This window comes from Giraffa tippelskirchi, chromosome 13, assembly GCF_054371585.1.
Source record: "Giraffa tippelskirchi isolate mGirTip1 chromosome 13, T2T-mGirTip1v1.2.pri, whole genome shotgun sequence".
NCBI classification, from domain to species: Eukaryota; Metazoa; Chordata; class Mammalia; order Artiodactyla; family Giraffidae; genus Giraffa; species Giraffa tippelskirchi.
The window spans coordinates 120,823,750-120,843,868 of NC_137287.1; the positions used below are offsets into that span (position 1 = coordinate 120,823,750).

Here is a 20,119-nt window from a genome sequence, read left to right on the forward strand (position 1 = left end):
TGACTGGCAGTTTGTTTTTGAGAACAGAGAACCCGGCACTAAATCTTCAGGGAGAAGACCACAAGGGCAAAGGCCAAGGGACGTAAGTCCCTTGACTGTCTTGAACCTGTGCTGGGACCCTGACCATCTCTCATCTCCACTTGCAGCTTCATTTGTCCAGCTGTAAAATGAGAAGGTGGCACCAGGCCCATCTCTAAGGTGGGTTTCGGGTCGAACACTTGCTTGGTGATTTCCTCTAAGATGAGATTAAGAGAAACTCGGGAAAAAGTGGAAGACCTCAAGGTAACCTGATTAAAGTTTGTGAGGTGATCAATTATATTTCAATGCTTAACAAATTTCAGCAGAAACATTATTTTGGATGCGTTAAGAAAACGACCACAAACTTTGCCTGCATCAATGTACAACTGATAAGGTAAAAGTTGGTGCCCCTGTTTCAGAGGCTCTCCACATTTTAGCTCCAGATCAACTGTGCAGAACATCGAAAACAAGTCAGAAGTTGCTGATGGGCTCGATCAAGCTCACAGATGTATTTTGTTTGACCAACAAAGTTTTTTTTTTCCCCTCGTCACCTGGCATGTGGGATCTTAGTTCCCTGACTGGGGATCAAACCCGTACTCCCTGCAGTGAAATCACCGTCTTAACTACTGAACTGACAGGGAAGTTTCCTAACAAAGTTTTAAAATTTGGGAAATTTTACATTTTTCAGTTTCTCAGAAAAACCCAAATATCTAACTGATTGAATCCAAAGAACAACTTTCTCTGTTTCACCAGAGTCCCTACCAACCCCTAATGCCTTCTGCAGAGTTGACTTCTCTCATTAACACTACTTGCCTCATTCCTGTTCTAGAAGTTTTCCTTGAATATAATACACATGCTGATATATGCCTGTTTATATTTACCTTGAGACTCTATGTGGGTACACAGATCTAGCTCTCCTTTTCAGAGCTAAGTCACATTCCACTGTCTGAATTTATTCATCTAATTAATTATTAGATTATTATTCATTATCCATCTGTGGCATTTCTTCATCTAATCTCCTCCTGACATATACGTTACAAAGGTTCCATTTTCTTTACAGTGTATCAGTAAACACCTCTGTACGTTTTTACTTGTCAAGTTTTATAGGGTAAATACCTAGAACTGCACATACTGAGTAAACGTGTACATTTTATAATTTGAAAGATTTTAAACGTAAGAATTAAAGTTTGAAAGATATCACAAAATTGCCTGGCTTATATGAATGGATATCTTTAGAAAAGAAAGGAAAGCAGCATTTGATTTGCATTTTTTTTATTACTGAGTGATGACGAGGCAATGGCGCATCCTTGTATATTTTCTGGCTCTTGAATATCAACAGCTGCTCTTTGCTGACTTTTCCACTGAGTCCTTTTATTGATTTTTTAGGAGTTTTTTCTTTTTTTTTTAATATATGAAGGATATTAGGCCTTAGTCACATGTGCTGCATTTTTTTTTTCCAGTTATCTTTAGGCTTTTTTTATACATTGTTTTTACTTTGGAAAAATGGTAACTTTATTTGCAACTACATAACAATTCTTTTTCTTTTGGGGGAGCAATCCTATAACCTGGCTTCTTTGGAAGGCACAGTATTAATAAATATACTTTTTGATTTAAAAATTTGAATGCTTTTTGCTAACAAATACATTCTCTATTTTCCCATAGGATCCAATAGTTTGTCTACCAACTATCTCATAAATGGGTGACTTACTATATTTAAAGTTATCTGTCTTGTCCCTTAAGGCAGATTATAAAGGAATAAGCATAGGGGTGTGTGAGTGTTTGGGTCTCTCTGCGTGTGTGGACTTCTGTGGTGGCTCGAACGGTAAAACGTCTGCCTACAATGCGGGAGACCCGGGTTCAATCCCTGGGTCGGGAAGATCTCTTGGAGAAAGAAATGGCAACCCACTCCAGTATTCTTGCCTGGAAAATCCCATGGACGAGGAACCTTGTAGGCTACAGTTCATGGGGTCTCAAAGAGTCGGACATGACTGAGTGACTTCACTTTCACTTTCTTTCTTTTGCACGTGTATAGTTTTTACTCTACAACTTTGACGGTTTCACTGTGCACATTTAACTTTTGGATCCATCTGCGGTTTCTTTTGGATGCGACCAAGAACTAGGATGAACTTTTCTGTTTTTCTGGTTGGCGGCATAGGAAAGGGGAGTCATCAATACTTGTTTATAGATTTAAAAAATTTCTTAAACATTTTTTTTGTCCTTTACACAAATAATGCAAATTCAGGAATCACACACATATTTCCACCACCCCCAATAACCACTTTTTCCTTTTTTACCATTTCCTGCAAGTATTTTTTTCTTAGTATATAGGTTTTTTTGTTTTTTTGGTTTTGTTTTAAAAACCTGGTTTTTGTCTGTTAGTTTTGTTTAGCACGTGACAACAATTTATAACTGCTACCACTTCACGTTTTAACCTAGCAGTTCCCAAATCTGGCCAGGCAGCTAGCTTCCCCATGGAGCTTGTTAAAAATAATGAATCAGCAACCCTAGGGGGTGGGCCCTGGGTGTCTATATTTTTAACAAGATCTATAGAGGCGTCTGGGACATAGCCAGGCCATCTCTAAGTGACCACCCCAGCCCCCAACCATACCTGTGATCGTCTGGGTCTCGGAGGTGATGGTTCGAGTGGTGGTCTGAGTCTGGGGGGCAGGCACTGTTTCCTCCGACACAAACTGGACTGTGCTGGGCGCCGCCCCAGACGTGCCGGTCAGCTGGCAGCCACTCTGCTTGTGAGCTACAAAGGCGTCCAAATTGTTAAACTGCTGCTTGCAGATGCCACAGATGTGGATGTCGGGAGTCAACTCCACCAGCACTGTTGTACCACCTGGAACTCCATGGGACAAAGGGGGAGTCACAGGTTAACTTCAGACAGCTCGGAGTGACAACACAGACCAGACCCACGGACGAAAAACGGACATGGCGGCAGACGTGGCTAGTGGCTGGCCCAGTGTCTCTTCCACTCCCCTCTTCTTGCACACAGAACCCCAGTTCTGCACCAGCAGCAACATGCCCACCCAAGTAAGGCTACTGATTATTCCCTGTGGGGGCACTAGTGGCATCTCATGCAAGAAGGTTCTTCCCGGCACTTCAAGAAGGCTACCTTGCACTTCAAAGGACCATCTCCTATCTCAAGTAAAAGGTAATTGTACTTCTCAGTCATTATGAAAACCAGTGCCTCCACTATTCCAACCCTCTCTCCCATCATGAGAACCACTAGCCTGAATAGTTTTGGTTCATGACATATTTGGGAATCCCTCCAGCACCGTGCTGGAGGAGCTTCAGGGAAAAACATGATACAAAGGGAGCTGACATGGTTGGCACCGTTCACCTCTCCCTTCACCCTTGAATGCAGATGTGATGCCAGGTGCTTCTGCAGCCATATTGTCACATGAGGTACATAGTAAGATCTCTACAAGAGTTTACTTCACTGATCCCCTAAATCAACCCTAGAATCAATCAATTCCAGACTTCTAATTAGGCCAGTATAGTTCAGTTTTGTTACTTGTAAGCAAAATTAATTCCTGACAGACACATTATTTCACTATAGTAATAATATCAAGAATTAATACTGTATTTTTAACACTTGCAAAGCACTTATCACAGTCCTGGCACTATATTAGAAACAGCTATATAAATGTTTGTTAAATAAAGGAATACAATTACTAAGTTTCTAACTAATAAGACAAACTGAATTTTTGTTTAAAAAGTTTTCTTTGCCTAATTACAAGGAAATTCATGTTTATAACAGAAAATTTGGAAGAGAAGAAGCAATGAGGGAAATTAGTCTTTCCACCTATGGCTACCATGAACATTACAAAATATTTTCTTCCATTCATTTTCAAGTAAAAATTGTTTATATCATAGTGCATTGTAAATTAATCTTTTTCCCATATACTGTTGTATAAGCATTGTGCTCTATCACTAAAATTTCTTTATATATATATAATTATTTAATGACAACACATTATTCCATATTTTCTAAGCCTCATAATTTCTCATTAACTATAAGGTTTATATATTATTCCCAATTTTCCCTGAGTCTAAACAGTATGAAAACTACCTTTGTGCATTACAGTTGGCATCCTTACTTCATAATTTTTTTAAAAAATTTATAAAATACTTGCATTATGTCCAATGTCCCATTACAACCAAGACAAGACATCTCTGTGCAGAAATACAATTTGGTTGATTTGCTAAGAAAGGATACTCTGCACTGAGCATGGTAGTTTTATAAGCCATCTTGCAAACGCTGAAATCAATGGATGGGACGACGTGACACTTCTCTGCAACACTGTCTTCCTGTAGCTACTGAGGTGCCCAAGCTAAGAGGAAGACAGGGAATCAAGAGACCTAGTGACTGCATCACTGAGATTCCTTAATGGTAGGACTCATATCCGGGAGGAGATGGGGTGAAGTTTCTGCTTCATAAGATGGTTACGAGAATTAAATGAGATGGTGCTTGTAAAAGGCCAGCACAGGGGTCCCCAGCATGTCACCTGATGGGGTTATTACTGAGGGGTCCTATTTGAATATGAAAATATCCCCTCTGAAAATCTGTAATGAACTGAGACCCAATAGAAAACACTGGGTCTGTTTTTTTTTTTTTTTGCATCATCAACAAAAAGAATTCCTTTATCTCCGCCGGGCTCCTCTGTCCTCGGGATTCTCCAGGCAAGAGCACTGGAGTGAGTTGCCGAGCCCTTCTCCAGGGTGTCTTCCCAAGTCAGGGATCGAACCTGTGACTCTTCGGCATTGGGAGGCAGGTTCTTTACCACTGGCGCCGCCGAGAAGCCTCTTTATCCTTGCAAAGTTCTCCAAACCTGTCTGGGCATCAGAATAAGGGCTGGGGCGGGTTGTTTAAACACGGACACGTCTGAGCCCTACTTAGGAGACACAGAGTCCTAATGGAGGTAGGGTGAATGGGGACTGAGGTTTAGGGAAATCTGTGCTTTTCACAAGTTATGCAAGAACACACAGACAAGTTTGGGAGCCAGTGGCTTCCAAGTCGTTAACAGTACCATCTAACAAGTGCCAGGGGTTCTCAAACTTCCTGCGCCTCCGAATCGCCCAGGGCAAGGCCATCTTCCTCCCCTCAACCCCAGCCCCACCACCTGGTAGGTGGGGCCCAGAGAGCTTTTTTTTTTTTTTTCCTTTTTTTAAAAAATAAGCGCTGGAGCTCCCAGGTGGCTGGTTCGCGCTCAGCTCCTGGTCCACACTTAGGGAAACAACGAGCCCGGCAAAACCACGGGCTTGAAAAAGGCTGTCATCATAATGAAAATGAATCCCAAACTCAAAACGCAAAGAAAACGCCCACGGCCTCGTTCCCCATTCAGATCTCCACCTTGAACGTGGACAAGGCTTTGCAGGAAGCCGGCAAGCCCTGCCAGCCAGACCTCGTGCAGTCCTCCGAACCCCAGACTTTCAGGATTCGGGGCCACCGAGACAGAAGTTTTCCCATCAGCGTGGCCGCGGTTACCCCAAATCCACCTCCAGGCTGCGCCGGGGGCGGGGAATGCCGCGAGAGGGTGGGCGTTGGTCGGAGCCGCCAGCCTTCCCCCACCGCTCCCTGCCCGGGGGGCTCTTTGGAGGCTGGCGAGCGCCCCCGCCTCGCGCCGGGTCGGGTGCGCCCACCCCCGGCCCACCCCGGCGCCTCCTGCCCGGTGCGCCCGCCGCGGTCCCCAAGACGCCGGCTCCGGGCCGTCACCCCGATTTCGGGGCCCCGGGCCTGCCTGCTGCGTCGCAGGCGTGCTTGGGCCCGGGCCCCGGAGCGCGCACTGCGCCCGGAAAAACCACTTACTTTGCACCGAGCCCGGGAAGCTCTCGCCCTCGCTGCTCGCGTTCATGGCCGCAGACTGGGGGGCGACGGGGGGCCCCTGGGCGGCCTGGGTGCCAGGGCGCGGGGCGCGCGGGTCTACATGGTGCAGGGACTTTGCCTTTTATTTTTCCACCCCCCCCCCAGCCTTCCTTCTCCCAACTCCGCGAGGCGGGGAGGACGGATGTACAGCGAGCGCCACTTCCGCTGCCTAGAGGGCGCTGGCCCGGCCCGGCCGCACCAACCTGGCTTCGCGGCCGCGGCTCCCGGGGGAAGCAGCCGGCCAATCCCGGCGCCCCGGGCCGCGGGGTCCCCCCGGGGTCCGGACGGCGCACACGCGGTGGGGCGGCCGCGGGCAGCGAGGGATGCGCCCCACCACCACCCCGGGCTGCAGCAGCCGGCGCCCTGCCCGCACCCCGGAGGGCTGGGCCGGCGCGTTTGGCACCCCTTCACCCCGGCTCTGGCGCCTTGCACCTGCCGCTCTGGGCGTCTGGTCCCCGCCGAGTCCGGGCAGCCCGGTCGCCCCCGTGGTTTGCAGAAGAGGACCGAGCCGGGCAGCAGTTGGGTGGGTGCGTGGGGGTCGCAGGCTTGGGGCGGCGCGGGGCGGGGTAGGGAAACACCGGCTGAGCGCATCCGCAGAGCGCGGGGCGGGCCCCCTGCCCAGTAGTGGAATAAAGAGGACCGTGCTCACGTGCTTGGGTGGCAACTGGGATCGGTCGCTGGGGCAAGACCCCTGGCCCCCCGGGTCCGCCAGCTCTTTTGTGCATCACGACCACCCGGAGAGCTTGTTAGGACGGATGCCGCGGGGCCACCCCAGAGTTCCTGACTCGGTGGGTCCGGGGTGAGGCCCGAGGACCAGCCGTCTAAGTGACAAGGTGAACTTCCTGATACCGGTGGGCGCTGCTCCCCGCGATCTGACCCCGCGCTCGCCTGACTTCACCTGCTATTCCCTCCTTCCCTCAGGCGTCAGCCCCAAGCTCTTTCCAGCCTCAAGGCTTTTGTGCTTACTCTTCCCTCTGTATCCACCTGCCACCCTGCCTAACGCCCTTGGGTCTTGATTTCAAATTCCGTGCATGGAGACGCCCTTCTTGGCTACCCGCCTCCCCCGCCCCCCGTTCTCATCCTGCCGTCCCTCCTGCACCCAGTGGCTCCCCGTTACTTCCTGGTCTGCTTTATCTTCTTAGAATTTATCAAATCTAACATGGTAATCTGGAGTATCTCTATCCGTATCTATCAGTCTATCCATCTATCTGTAGATCTATCTATCTGTCTATCTCTACAGACAGATACACAGATTGATTCGTTTATTACCTGTTTTCCCTTGCCCCTTACATTCAATAAATCCTCAAGAACCTGGAATTAATTAATAAAAACCTCTTTGCCTCACTGATACATCTATTCCCAGTGACTTGGCCTGGTGCTCGGCACATAGTAGGCCCACAGTAAATAGGGCGAGTATAACTGATGGAATTATCCTGCGGTGTCCACTGAGGGTTTGCACATTCCTTCAGCAGCAATTTACTTAGAAGCGTCTGCCATGTGCCAGGCAGCGTGCTAGCCCCTGGAGGTACAAGGGTGATCCCGACTATTTACTTCTTGCTCTAATAGAACTTGGCTGGTGGCTAGCGATGCAGTCCACACCAAACAGTCAAATCAGCAGTGTAATTTCTTGGGAGTGATATGATCCAGAAGACATGAAACAAGGATGTGATAGTGGCTTCCTTGGGCTATCTGAGCAAGCAATATTTGAATGAGGCCGCTGTGTTGGGGGCAGTTCCTGCTTGGGGAACTGGCAGGTGCTAGAGCCTTAGGACACAGCGCGCTGGATGCGAATGGGCCCCACTGCACGTCTCACCGCTCTCCTCCAGTTGCTCAGATCAGCCAGACCCACCTCTCTGCCACTGCTCAGACAAGCCCAGCTCTGCATTTCCTCCTCCTTCTGCCTGGATTGCCCTCCCCTGGTCTTTGCAGGACTAGCTTCTTTCTGTCATCCAGGGCCAAATGGAAGGTCACTTTGTGGGGGAGACCATTTCTGCCTCTTATCTGAAGTATTTACCCCCCGCTTGGTACACTCTACACATCACCTTCATTACACCTACTCCTAGTCAATATGATCCAGAAAGGCACTGCAGCATAGGGCAATATATTTTTTTTTAACGCTTGATAAATGAATCCCCACCTGGATGAACATTTCCAGCCTCATGCCTCTTCCCAGTCAATGTTACCCCAGCTCCCCAAGTCCAGACACGTAAACATCATACAGAATTCTGTTGCTGCAGGTTCCTTTTGTTGAGAGCAGTATTTTTCACTTTTGTCGGAAGAGGAAAAACACCAAGGGAGCTTGCTAAGGTACAAATTCTAAAGTTCCAATCCAGATCAACTGCACCCAAATTTCCTAAGGCAAGATCTGGTAATCTGCATGTATTTCACAAGTGCGTCAGGTAATTCTTACTACGATATAATTAGGGGCTTGACGAATCAGTGCTTAAATCTGCCTGTCCCAAACACAGACTATTCCAAGGTGATGTAAACCCTGGAGCTGTTTCGCTGTAACTAGTTGGGTGACCTGCATGGGAGACTCGACTGCTTTGTGCCTCAGTTGTCTATAATCTGGAAATAGTAATGGTACCTACTTCCCTAAGGTCTTTTCAGAGGAAAGGGAAAGTGAAGTTGTTCAGTCGTATCCGACTGTTTGCCACGCCATGGACTGTAGCCTATCAGGCTCCTTCGTCCATGGCATTTTCCAGGCAAAGAGTACTGGAGTGAGTTGCAATTTCCTTCTCCAGGGGATCTTCCTGACCCAGGGATTGAGTTCAGGTCTCCCACATTGAAGGCAGACACTTTACCATCTGAGCCACCTGGGAGTCAATATATACAAAGCTCTTAAAATACTGCCAGGGCAACATTACCATGACTGGGCAACAAATGTTTAAAAAAATTTAAATATTTACCCCACGTCCAAGGGCAAAGGAGAAGCCCCAGCAAGATGGTAGGAGGGGCGAATTCACGTTTAGAATCAAACCCCATTCCCACCAGAGACGCTCGGAGGGCTCAAACATACCTTGTGCCCACCAGGACCCAGGGACCCCACAGAGACTGAGACGGAACTGTGTCTGAGTGTTTCCTGCAGAGGAACGGGTCAGCAGTGGCCTGCCGCAGGGGCAGGGGCTCTGGGTGCAGCAGACCTGGGTATGGCATAAGCCCTCTTGGAGGAGGTCGCCATTAACCCCACCATAGAGCCGCCAGAACTTACACAGGAGGGGGAAACAGACTCTTGGAGGGCACAACAAAACCTTGTGCTCCAGGACCCAGGAGAAAGGAGCAGTGACCCCACAAGAGACTGACCCAGACTTGCCCGTGAGTGTCCAGGAGTCTCTGGCAGAGGCGTAGTCGGCGGTGGCCTGCTGCAGGGTCAGGGGCACTGAGTGCAGTGGTGTGTGCGTGGGAGCTTTGGAAGGAGGTTGCCAATATCTTCATTATCTCCACCATAGTTTGGCCTCAGGGAAATAACAGGGAGGGAACACAGACCTGCCCATCAACAGAAAATTGGATTAAAGATTTACTGAGCAGGGCCCCCCCCCCCCCATCAGAACAAGAGGCTGTTTCCCCCTCAGTCAGTCTCTCCCATCAGGAAGCTTCCATAAGCCTCTTATCCTTCTCCATCAGAGGGCAGACAGACTGAAAACCACAATCACAGAAAACTAACCAATCTGATCACATGGACCACAGCCTTGTCTAACTCAATGAGCTATGAGTCATGCCATGTAGGGCCACCCAAGACGGATGGGACATGGTGGAGAGTTCTGACAAAACATGGTCCACTGGAGAAGAGGATGGCAAACCACTTCAGTATTCTTGCCTTGAGAACCCCATGAACAGTATGAAAAGGCAAAAAGATAGGACACTGAAAGATGAACTCCCCAGGTCGGTAGGTGCCTAATATGCTACTGGAGATCAGTGGAGAAATAACTCCAGAAAGAATGAAGAGATTGAGCCAAAGCAAAAAAAACACCCAGTTGTGGATGTGACTGGTGATGGAAGCAAGGTCTGATGCTGTAAAGAGCAATATTGCATAGGAACCTGGAATGTTAGGTCCGCGAATCAAGGCAAACTGGAAGTGGTCAAACAGGAGATGGCAAGAGTGAACATCGACATTTTAGGAATCAGTGAACTAAAATGGACTGGAATGGGTGAATTTAACTCAGGTGACCATTATATCTCCTACTGTGGGCAAGAATCGCTTAGAAGAAATGGAGTAGCCATCATAGTCAACAAAAGAGTCCAAAATGCAGTACTTGGATGCAATCTCAAAGACAACAGAATGATCTCTGTTCGTTTCCAAGGCAAACCATTCAATATCACGCTAATCCAAGTCTATGCCCCGACCAGAAATGCTGAAGAAGCTGAAGTTGAACGGTTCTGCAAAGACCTACAAGACCTTCTAGAACTAACGCCCCCAAAAGATGTCCTTTTCATTATAGGGGATCGGAATGCAAAAGTAGGAAGTCAAGAAACACCTGGGGTAACAGGCAAATTTGGCCTTGGAGTACAGAATGAAGCAGGGCAAAGGCTAATAGTCTTGCCAAGAGAACGCACTGATCATAGCAAACGCCCGCTTCCAACAACACAAGAGAAGACTCTACACATGGACATCACCAGATGGCCAACACCGAAATCAGACTGATTATATTCTTTGCAGCCAAAGATGGAGAAGCTCTATACAGTCAGCAAAAACAAGACCGGAAGCTGACTGTGGCTCAGATCATGAACTCCTTATTGCCAAATTCAGACTTAAATTGAAAAAAGTAGGGAAAACCACTAGACCATTCAGGTATGACCTAAATCAAATCCCTAACGATTATACAGTGGAAGTGAGAAATAGATTAAAGGGACTAGATCTGATAGAGTGCCTGATGGAGGTTCATGACATTGTATAGGAGAAAGGGAGCAAGACCATCCCCAAGAAAAAGAAATGCAAAAAAGCAAAATGGCTGTCTGAGGAGGCCTTACAAATAGCTGTGAAAAGAAGAGAAGCAAAAAGCAAAGGAGAAAAGGAAAGATATACCCATTTGAATGCAGAGTTCCAAAAAATAGCAAGGAGAGAAAACCTTCCTCAATAAATAGTGCAAAGAAATAGAGGAAAACAGTAGAATGGGAATGACTAGAGATTTCTTCAAGAAAATTAGAGATACCAAGGGAACATTTCATGCAAAGATGGACACAATAAAGGACAGAAATGGTATGGACCTAATAGAAGCAGAACACATTAAGAAGAGGTGGCAAGAATACACAGAAGAACTGTACAATAAAGATCTTCATGACTTAGATAATCACGATGGTGTGATCACTCACCTAGAGCCAGACATCCTGGAATGTGAAGTCAAGTGGGTCTTAGGAAGCATCACTATGAACAAAGCTAGTGGAGGTGACGGAATTATAGCTGCGCTATTTCAAATCCTAAAAGATGATGCTGTGAAAGTGCTGCACTCAATATGCCAGCAAATTTGGAAAACTCAGCAGTGGCCACGGGACTGGAAAAGGTCAGTTTTCATTCCAATCCCAAAGAAAGGCAATGCCAAAGAATGCTCAAACTATTGCACAATTGCACTCATCTCACATGCTAGGAAAGTAATGCTCAAAATTCTCCAAGCCAGTCTTCAACAATACGTGAACTGTGAACTTCCAGATGTTCAAGCTGGTTTTAGAAAAGGCAGAGGAACCAGCGATTAAATTGCCAACATCCGCTGGATCATCAAAAAAGCAAGAGAGTTCCAGAAAAACATCTATTTCTGCTTTATTGACTATGCCAAAGCCTTCGACTGTGTGGATCACAATAAGCTGTGGAAAATCCTGAAAGAGATGAGAATACCAGACCACCTGACCTGCTTCTTGAGAAACCTGTATGCAGGTCAGGAAGCAACAGTTAGAACTGGACGTGGAACAATAGACTGGTTCCAAATAGGAAAAGGAGTACATCAAGGGTGTATATTGTCACCCTGCTTATTTAACTTCTATGCAGAGTACATCATGAGAAACGCTGGGCTGAAGGAAGCACAAGCTGGAATCAAGATTGCTGGGAGAAATATCAATAACCCTCAGATATGAAGATGACACCACCCTTATGGCAGAAAGTGAAAAAGAACTAAAGAGCTTCTTGATGAAAGTGAAAGAAGAGAGTGAAAAAGTTGGCTTAAAACTCAACATTCAGAAAACTCAGATCATGGCATCCAGTCCCATCATTTCATGGCAAATAGATGGTGAAACAGTGGAAACAGTGACAGACTTTATTTTGGGGGGCTCCAAAATCACTTCAGATGGTGACCGCAGCCATGAAATTAAAAGACGCTTATTCCTTGGAAGAAAGGCTATGACAAACCTAGACAGCATATTAAAAAGCAGAGACATTACTTTGCCAACAAAGGTCCTTCTAGACAAGGCTATGGTTTTTCCAGTAGTCATGTGTGGATGTGAGAGTTGGACTATCAAGAAAGCTAAGCACTGAAGAATTGATGCTTTTGAACTGTGGTGTTGGAGAAGACTCTTGAGAGTCCCTGGGACTGCAAGGAGATCCAACCAGTCCATCCTAAAGGAGATCTGTCCTGGGTGTTCACTGGAAGGACTGATGTTGAAGCTGAAACTCCAATACTTTGGCCACCTGATGCAAATAACTGACTCTTTTAAAAAGACCCTGATGCTGGGAAAGATTGGAGGAGGGAGGAGAAGGGGACGACAGAGGATGAGATGGCTGGATGGCATCGCTGACTCAATGGACATGAGTTTGGGTGAACTCCGGGAGTTGGTGATGGACAGGGAGGCCTGGCATGCTGCGGTTCATGGGGTTTCAAAGAGTTGGACACAACTGAGCAATTGAACTGAACTGAGCTGAAATTAATATTTAAATGTTTAAAAATCACTTAGTTTTGGTTGTTCTGGGTCTTTCTTGCTGCTCGCAGGCTTTTCCTAGTTGCAGCGCGTGGGGCTCCTCTTGGTTGTGGCGCCGGCTGCTCACTGGGGCTTCTCCTCTCGTGGAGCGCAGGCTCTAGGCCCACGGGCTTCCATCGTTGCGGCTCTGGACTTAGTTGCGCTGCAGCATGTGGGATCTTCCCAGACCAGGGATCAAACCCGTGACCTTGCATTGGTAAGCAGATTCTCAACCACTGGACCATCAGGGAAGTCCAAATCCTAGTTTTTGTTATTATTTGTTCTTGGTTGCTGTCTCCTCTCCAGACTGTAAGCTCCTGGAGAGCACGGGCCTGATTTCTTTCATTAACCCTGCATCTCTGGAGCCTAGAACAGGGCCTGGCACATGGGACCTCAGTATGGTTTTTGCTACTGAATGAATTCACATATGTTTCCACCAGCTCTGTATTAACCACTTGCTACTATGCTCAGCCAGACTTTCTTTACCACACATGTAGGTCACTGCAGTGGTTTTTTTTTTGGGGGGGGGGGAGTCTTAAAATATCCTTGTTTTATTTCTTTTTTCTTCCTATACATGTATTTCTTATTATAGGAGTATTACAAGTTCTTGGTTAGTAGTTTAGAAAAAACACAATAATATAAGAAAAGAAAACCCATATATAATTCACTACCCAGAAATAACTTTTTGGTTGATGAATATACCTAGTCTTTTTTCTTTTTGTACATGTATGTATGTGCATGTGGGCTTCCCAGGTGGCGCTAGTGGTAAAGAACCCACCTGCTAATGCAGGAGGCATAAGAGAAGCTGCTTCGATCCCAGAGTTGGGAAGATCCCCTGGAGGAGAGCCAGACAACCCACTCCAGTATTCTTGCCTGGAATTACTTATACTACTTGTGCTATGTCATTTAATCCTTAGAACAACACACAGGTAGACACTGTCATACTAGTGTATAGATGTGGAAACTGAGTCTCCTAAAAGTTAAATAAATTTCATCCACACGGAAGGCCAATAAAGGACCAGTGTAGTTAAGAATCCTTGAGGACAAGAAACGGAAACTGCAGAGGAATGGAGATTTGTACATGTTACAGTCACCAATTACAATTGTATCCTTCCTTAAGTGATTTCTGGCGGGAGATTTTCAGATACTTTCTTCAGTTATTAAGAAAACACACAGGACCTTTCCTGGTGGTCTAGTGGTTAAGAATCTACCTGCCAACGCAGGGGACATGAGTTGGATCTCTGCTTGGGGAACTCAGATCCTGCTGCTGCTGCTGCTGGTAAATGGCTTCAGTCGTGTCCGACTCTGTGTGACCCCATGGACTGCAGCCCACCAGGCTCCTCCGTCCCTGGGATTTTCCAGGCAAGAGTACTGGAGTGTGTTGCTGTTGCCTTCTCTGCCTGCATGCTTGGAGCAACTAAAACCCATGCGCCACAACTACTGAGCCTTGCGTAGCTCCTGCTTGCTGCAACTAGAGAAAGCTTGAACACAGCAACGAAGAGCCAGTGCACTGCAAGGAAGACCCAGCGCAGCCAAGAATAAATAAAAAAGAAAACACACTATGCTTATGCTGGTAGTATTTATTAATTGTAACAAGAATAATGAGGTCACAGTCGCTGGCTTGACTGTTGTAAGTTCTGCAAGCAAAGATATCCTTATCCTAACAAAATAGTTTATAATTTCAAGTGATCAAAATTTTTGTGACAGTAACCATTTAAACAGATTTAGTTTCCTATAGCAACCATGCACAATTCACTAAAATTGAAGTTCTCAGGGCAGAAACCTTTGTTCATTTTCTTCATTGCTGCACACCAGCATCTATAACATTATCTGGTATCTAAAAAGGGATGGATAGATGGATGATGAACAGATAGATGGATGGATGGGTGGATGATGGATGGATGGAATGATTAGTATCATGGTTACTTTGGAAGACAACTATTAAAGCAAATCTTTGACCATCATAGGAAAGCATTCTTCCCTTTTCAGTAAAACATACAGACAAAAGTGTGATACAGTGACAGAATCTAGAAAAATTGTAGATTTCATTTAAGTTGTATGGTCACTGATATGCAAATACCTTATAGCCTTCCTTATTTTTCTAGACAAAGGCTAACAAGAATGGCTAACCCAAGGCTTTGTGGTTTTCAAAAATACTTGTGTCAGCAACCTCTCCACTTCTCCATTTCTCAAAAGTACTACAGAAGATTCTGGCCTCAGGTTCCACCCATCAATTTACCCAAGGTGGATGAGCTGGCTCTGAGCCTCTTGTCATCTGACCCCTTCCCTGCCTCCCCTGCTCAGCTCTTCAGGGGAGCTGACCCCTGTCTGTGTCTTCCAGGCTTCCAGGGCTTCTAGTTTCCCGTGGGGTTTGCTAATGGGTGGAAGGAAGTGGGAGAAGAAGCCAGAGTATTTTCCCAGGTCTTCCTCTCTGGGGGGCAGGGTCTGCATCTCTGCTCTGGCCTCAGATTCCAGATGGGCCCATTGTGGCCTCCAGCAGGTGACTCTGGTTCCTGGTCTCTGAAAATACACCCTCCTCCCTGGGGAGCACGGGCTGGGGACTTCCAGCCGATGCTATCATCTCTGGTTACCTAAACATTCCCATTTGGCCTTTCAGCTATCAATTCCTGATGTCAACTTAACTTAAATCCTCAGACTTGCTTTCTTTTCCTGGTTGGGCTCTGGTTTAAGGTTTGGATTAAGGTGTGTGGGGCTTATAATCTTCTTCTGGCTTTTCTGGATACGGCAGGTGATTCTTAATTGGAGAGTGCCTAAAAGTCTCCAAGGGAGATTGCTGAGAACACACACACCCGGGCAACACCCAGCTGTGCGGGAACAGACTCTTGAGGCGTGGAGTTCCAGGCACCAAGCCGGGAGAAACGTCATGACACGAGCTAGCCCCTCCTGACTTTCTCAGTGAAACCTGATCTAAAATCTTGGAAGCAGACCAGGGGGAAATGTTTTATATTTCAAAATTGATTTGTCAACAGTATTTAACGACAGCCTGCAATCTTTACATAAACATAAAAGTCAACAAAGAAACACTTGAAAGTTAAAATAACCACTGAAACCTGTAATAGGATATAGTCAAGACTCAACCTGTTGGGCATTAAGTGGTGATTATACAACCGATCATTTTGATGAGAGCTGGCTCTGAGACTTGTCTGGCATCTGAGGGTGGCACACCTGTGCTTTCAGAGTAGCTTCACGTGGTAATTCCATACGAGCAAGCACACACACGCCTGATTTTTTCCACACTTTTGGATAGTTACTGTCTGAACATGAGAATGCTCAAACAGTATAAAAAGGTGCATAGTAAAAATGGCGTGCCCCTTCAGCCTCTCACAGCCCCCCAGTCTCCTTTCCAAGAAATAGTCATTATCGCCAGTTTCTGGGGTGTTCTTCAGAACAGTATGTCTATACGTATCTATATATATATCTCCCTCCATTTCTTTTTCCTCCAAATGAAAATACGATGTAAACAACACTCTACACCCTGCTTTTTTGCATAACAATGTAATTTGGAAAATATTGCTTGAAAGTGAATCTAGATTTTCCTCCTTGCCTTAGAAAGAGTTCAGTTTTTCATTGTGTATATACATATACTAAAGTTTACTTAAACAATTCCTGTTAATGGACATTTAGTTTGTTTCAAGGGTTTTGTTACCACAGACAAAGTTGCAATGAGTATCTGTATCTATGCCTGTACAGGGGAGAATATATTTCCTAAAGAATAAATTTCCTAAAGTAGAATTGCTAAGTCAATGGGTATGGGCATTTAGTGTTTTTTTTTTTTTTAAGTTTTTTTTTTTTTTTTGATATGGACCATTTTTAAAGTCTTTATTGAATTTGTCACAATCCGTCTCTCTTTTATGTTTCCAGTTTTTTGGTCTGGAGGCATGTATAATCTCTGCTCCCTGACCAGAGACTGAAGCCACATCCCCTGCATTGGAAGGGGAAGTCTTAACCACTGGACCACCAGGGATAACCCTGCCTTTAAAATTTTGATGCTTTCCAATGGCACTTAGAACGCCCATCAGTAACTTGTTAGGGCATCTCTTTCCTACATTCTAACTCACATGGTTATCAGGTTTCTGATCTCTGTCAATCTGGTGGGTAAAAAAAATGCTGTGTCGAAGATTTAATTTGCATTTCTCTAATTATGATATACTTCTGAATTTAATCAAAGGAAGGCAAACTCAACATCTGTCTCCAACAAAACAGAACAATGCAGTTACAATCTGTATAATTATGAGTTCAGAGAGGTTCAGATATAATGCATCAATGGCAAAGGAGACACTCTGTCCCAAAATGTGACTGTCGAAGAGCTAACCTGACAGTATATGTCAACTTGCTGGGCTTCCCAGTATGTTACAAACCAGCATGCAATACTTTAGCTTGAGTGTTTTCAAATGGTTTTAATATGTGACAGAAAATTCCAGTCAGTTATTTGCTAAGATCTTGAAATCCTAAATGATGGTATGGTTTGAAAATCACTGATCTAATCCTCATATTGGGCTTCCCAGGTGGCTCAGTGGTAAAGAATCCCCCTGCATTGCAGGGGATGAGAGTCTGATCCCTGGGTCAGGAAGATCCCCTGGAGGAGGAAATGGCAACCCACTCCAGTATTCTGGCCTGGGAAACCCTATGGTCAGAGGAGCCTGGCAGGCTACGGTCTACGTCTACGGGATTGCAAAAGTCAGACATGACTTCGGGACTTAACAACAAAAACCCTCATTTTACAGAATGCAAAACTAAGACGTTTCCCTGTAGGAATCCAAAACTGTTAGTGGAAATTTGAAAATATATTTTTTTTAACCTTTTTGAATATCTTTTAAAATACCTTTTAATTTTGGAATCATTTAAGATTCACAAAATTTGTGAAAACAGTAAAGTTCTTTTATTACCTTCTCCCCAGTGGCAATGGCATATTCTTTTTGAGTTACCGAAAAAAAAAAAAACCAAAAAACCTTGAAATGTTTAATACTTTTAAATGCTTTTCACCCATCTAAGATCACAGCCAATTCAGAAGGTAGTCATATCACAATTGTACTGATAATCCAGATTTTCAGTAAGATGTCCCAGGAAGTATTAATATTTTAGTTAGGGCCACATGTACTATTGAAATCAACAGTCCCCAAGATACAAGGGTTCAAAGTCATAGAAACTAACTTATCATTCTCCACAGTCTAAGATGGGTGTTCCCGACCATGGAAGGGGGTCTCCTTGAAGGAAATGCGGACCCTCTAGACTGGAGGAGGTGTATTTTTGATGTACAGTAGCTTGTCTGCCACAGAAAGGATTCTCCACTTTTTCTCAGATGGTGTATCACCCAGGAGATTGGGGAACTTAGGGTTTAGTTCAGCCTATTATTATTTAGGGGCTTCCCCAGTGGCTCAGATAGTAGAGAATCTGCCTGCAATGCAGGGGACCTGGGTTTGATCCCTGGGTTGAGAAGATCCCCTGGAGGCGGAAATGGCAAATCACTCCAGTATTCTTGCCTGGAGAATTCTATGGACAGAGGAGCTATTGTTTTGGTCCTCCTAGTATCTCTTTCTTACTTCTGATAACAGGACTACTTCTTTCTGTGACTTCCCTTGAAAATGATTGCCCTAACTCCACATAATGTAATCACAGCCACTCCCCTCCTCCCAGCCCAGTTGTCAACCAAAGCGGTCATCTGATCCAGACCGAGACAGCTTCTCCTATCGTACTGAATTATCTGAAGCTCCTCTAAGCTTCCGTACTGTATATATTATGTCCTGTTTCCCATCTGAAATTCTGTTTCTCATAAGGATCATGCCTCCATTAATTCGAGCTCAAGGTCCTCTTGTACGGAACCTCTTTTAAAATCTCGGTTTACTTAGGAGCCTCTACCTACCAGGCCCTTTGTGTGGTCGTATTCTAGCACTTGTGTTGGGCTTAGTTGTTCAGACATGTCTGACTCTTTGCAAGTCCATGGACTGCAGCCCGCCAGGCTCCTCTGTCCATGGGGATTCTCCAGGCAAGAACACTGGAGTGGGTTGCTATGCCCTCCTCCAGGGGATCTTCCCAACCCAGGGGTCGAAGCCAGGTCTCCCACATTGCAGGGAGATTCTTTACTGTCTGAGCCACCAGGGAAGCCCAAGAACACTGGAGTGGGTAGCCTATCCCTTCTCCAGGGGATCTTCCTGACCCAGGAATCTAACCAGGGTCTCCTGCATTCCAGGTGGATTCTTTACCAGCTGAGCTACCAGGGAAGCGTTTTGTTCTGGTTGGTCGTTGGCCTGTTTCAGTTAGGATGCCTTTGGCTGCCGGCGTCTTACACAGGGTTTTTCTCAGTTATGCCTCATGCATCGGTCACCTCAATCCTATCAGCGGATGGACAGACGTGGGTTTACTGGAGTTCCTGGGCTGGTTACAGTGGTCAAGACTAGCTTTGGTCTGGGTGCCCAGCCTCAGCCTAAGCTGTACATGAAAACACTCATTTCCTTTCGCTAGTGACAAGTCTACCAGTGGACATGTGTGACACTGTGATTTATAATGAGGCACATGTATTTGGCTGTCCATCTTTCTTGGCTTGAAGCTCCTAAAACCCCTTGGAGTTTCCTCAGAGATGGAGCGATGAAAGCGTCTTTTGTTATGTTAATGAGGTGACTTTTGGAAAGCCCAGTAACCTAAGCAAGGGTGCTGGTTGCCAGGGAAACAAACCCTGTGTTTAGCCCTGGTTGGAACTTCAGTCTCACCTCCCCCTTCTCCCCCAACTTTCAGGGAGGAGAGAGGGGCTGGAGATTGGTTTTACCACCAATGGCCAGGGATTTAATCAACGCTGCCAGGGTAAGGGAGCCTCCATGAAAACCCAAGAGACAGGTTGCAGACAGCGTCCGGGCTGGTGAACATCTGGCCATGAGTTCAAGGGCAGCAGGGAGGCTCTGGGCCCCTCCTTCACACTCACGCTGTGCCCTTGCTCCACCTGGCCGTTCCTAGGTTGCGTCCGTTTATAACAAACTGGTAAGAAATAACTAAAATGTTTCTTTGAGTTCTGTGAGTGACTCTAGCAGGTTAATTGAACTCAAGGTGGGGGTGAGGTGGGGCATGTCTTGGGGAGCTCAAATCTCCAGCTCTTGTCAGAAGCTTCTGTCAACCTGGGCCTGTGATTGGCTTCTGAAGTAGAGGGGGGGCTGTCTTGCAGGACTGAACCCTTGACTTGCGGGATCTGACACTGTCTACCTGTAGAATCCAGCAGGGCACCCAGCTGGTGTTGGGAGACTTGCTTGTGTCTTAAAATACACACACACACACACACACACACACACACACACACGAACATGTGACCAAGTTCTGCTCAGTAAGAGGCAGACGAAATCTGGA

At 46.0% G+C, this 20,119-nt stretch overlaps 1 protein-coding gene across 16 annotated transcripts in view; it reads right to left on the reverse strand.

Annotated features, from left to right (window-relative positions):
• ZFP64 (ZFP64 zinc finger protein) overlaps nt 1-20,119 on the reverse strand; it is a 142,563-nt gene that overhangs the window by 67,134 nt on the left and 55,310 nt on the right. For 5 of the 16 annotated variants that reach the window (XM_081557281.1, XM_081557288.1, XM_081557283.1 and 2 more), the window contains exons 1-2: nt 5,834-6,008; nt 2,627-2,866 (exon numbers count right to left, since the gene is read on the reverse strand). In XM_081557281.1, coding sequence (XP_081413407.1) covers nt 2,627-2,866; nt 5,834-5,879 — 286 coding nt within the window. In that variant the 5' untranslated portion in view covers nt 5,880-6,008. Of the gene's footprint in view, nt 1-2,626; nt 2,867-4,772; nt 4,861-5,833; nt 6,009-20,119 lie in introns of those variants that run through there. The other 11 variants (XM_081557289.1, XM_081557291.1, XM_081557287.1 and 8 more) reach the window with 4 other exon arrangements.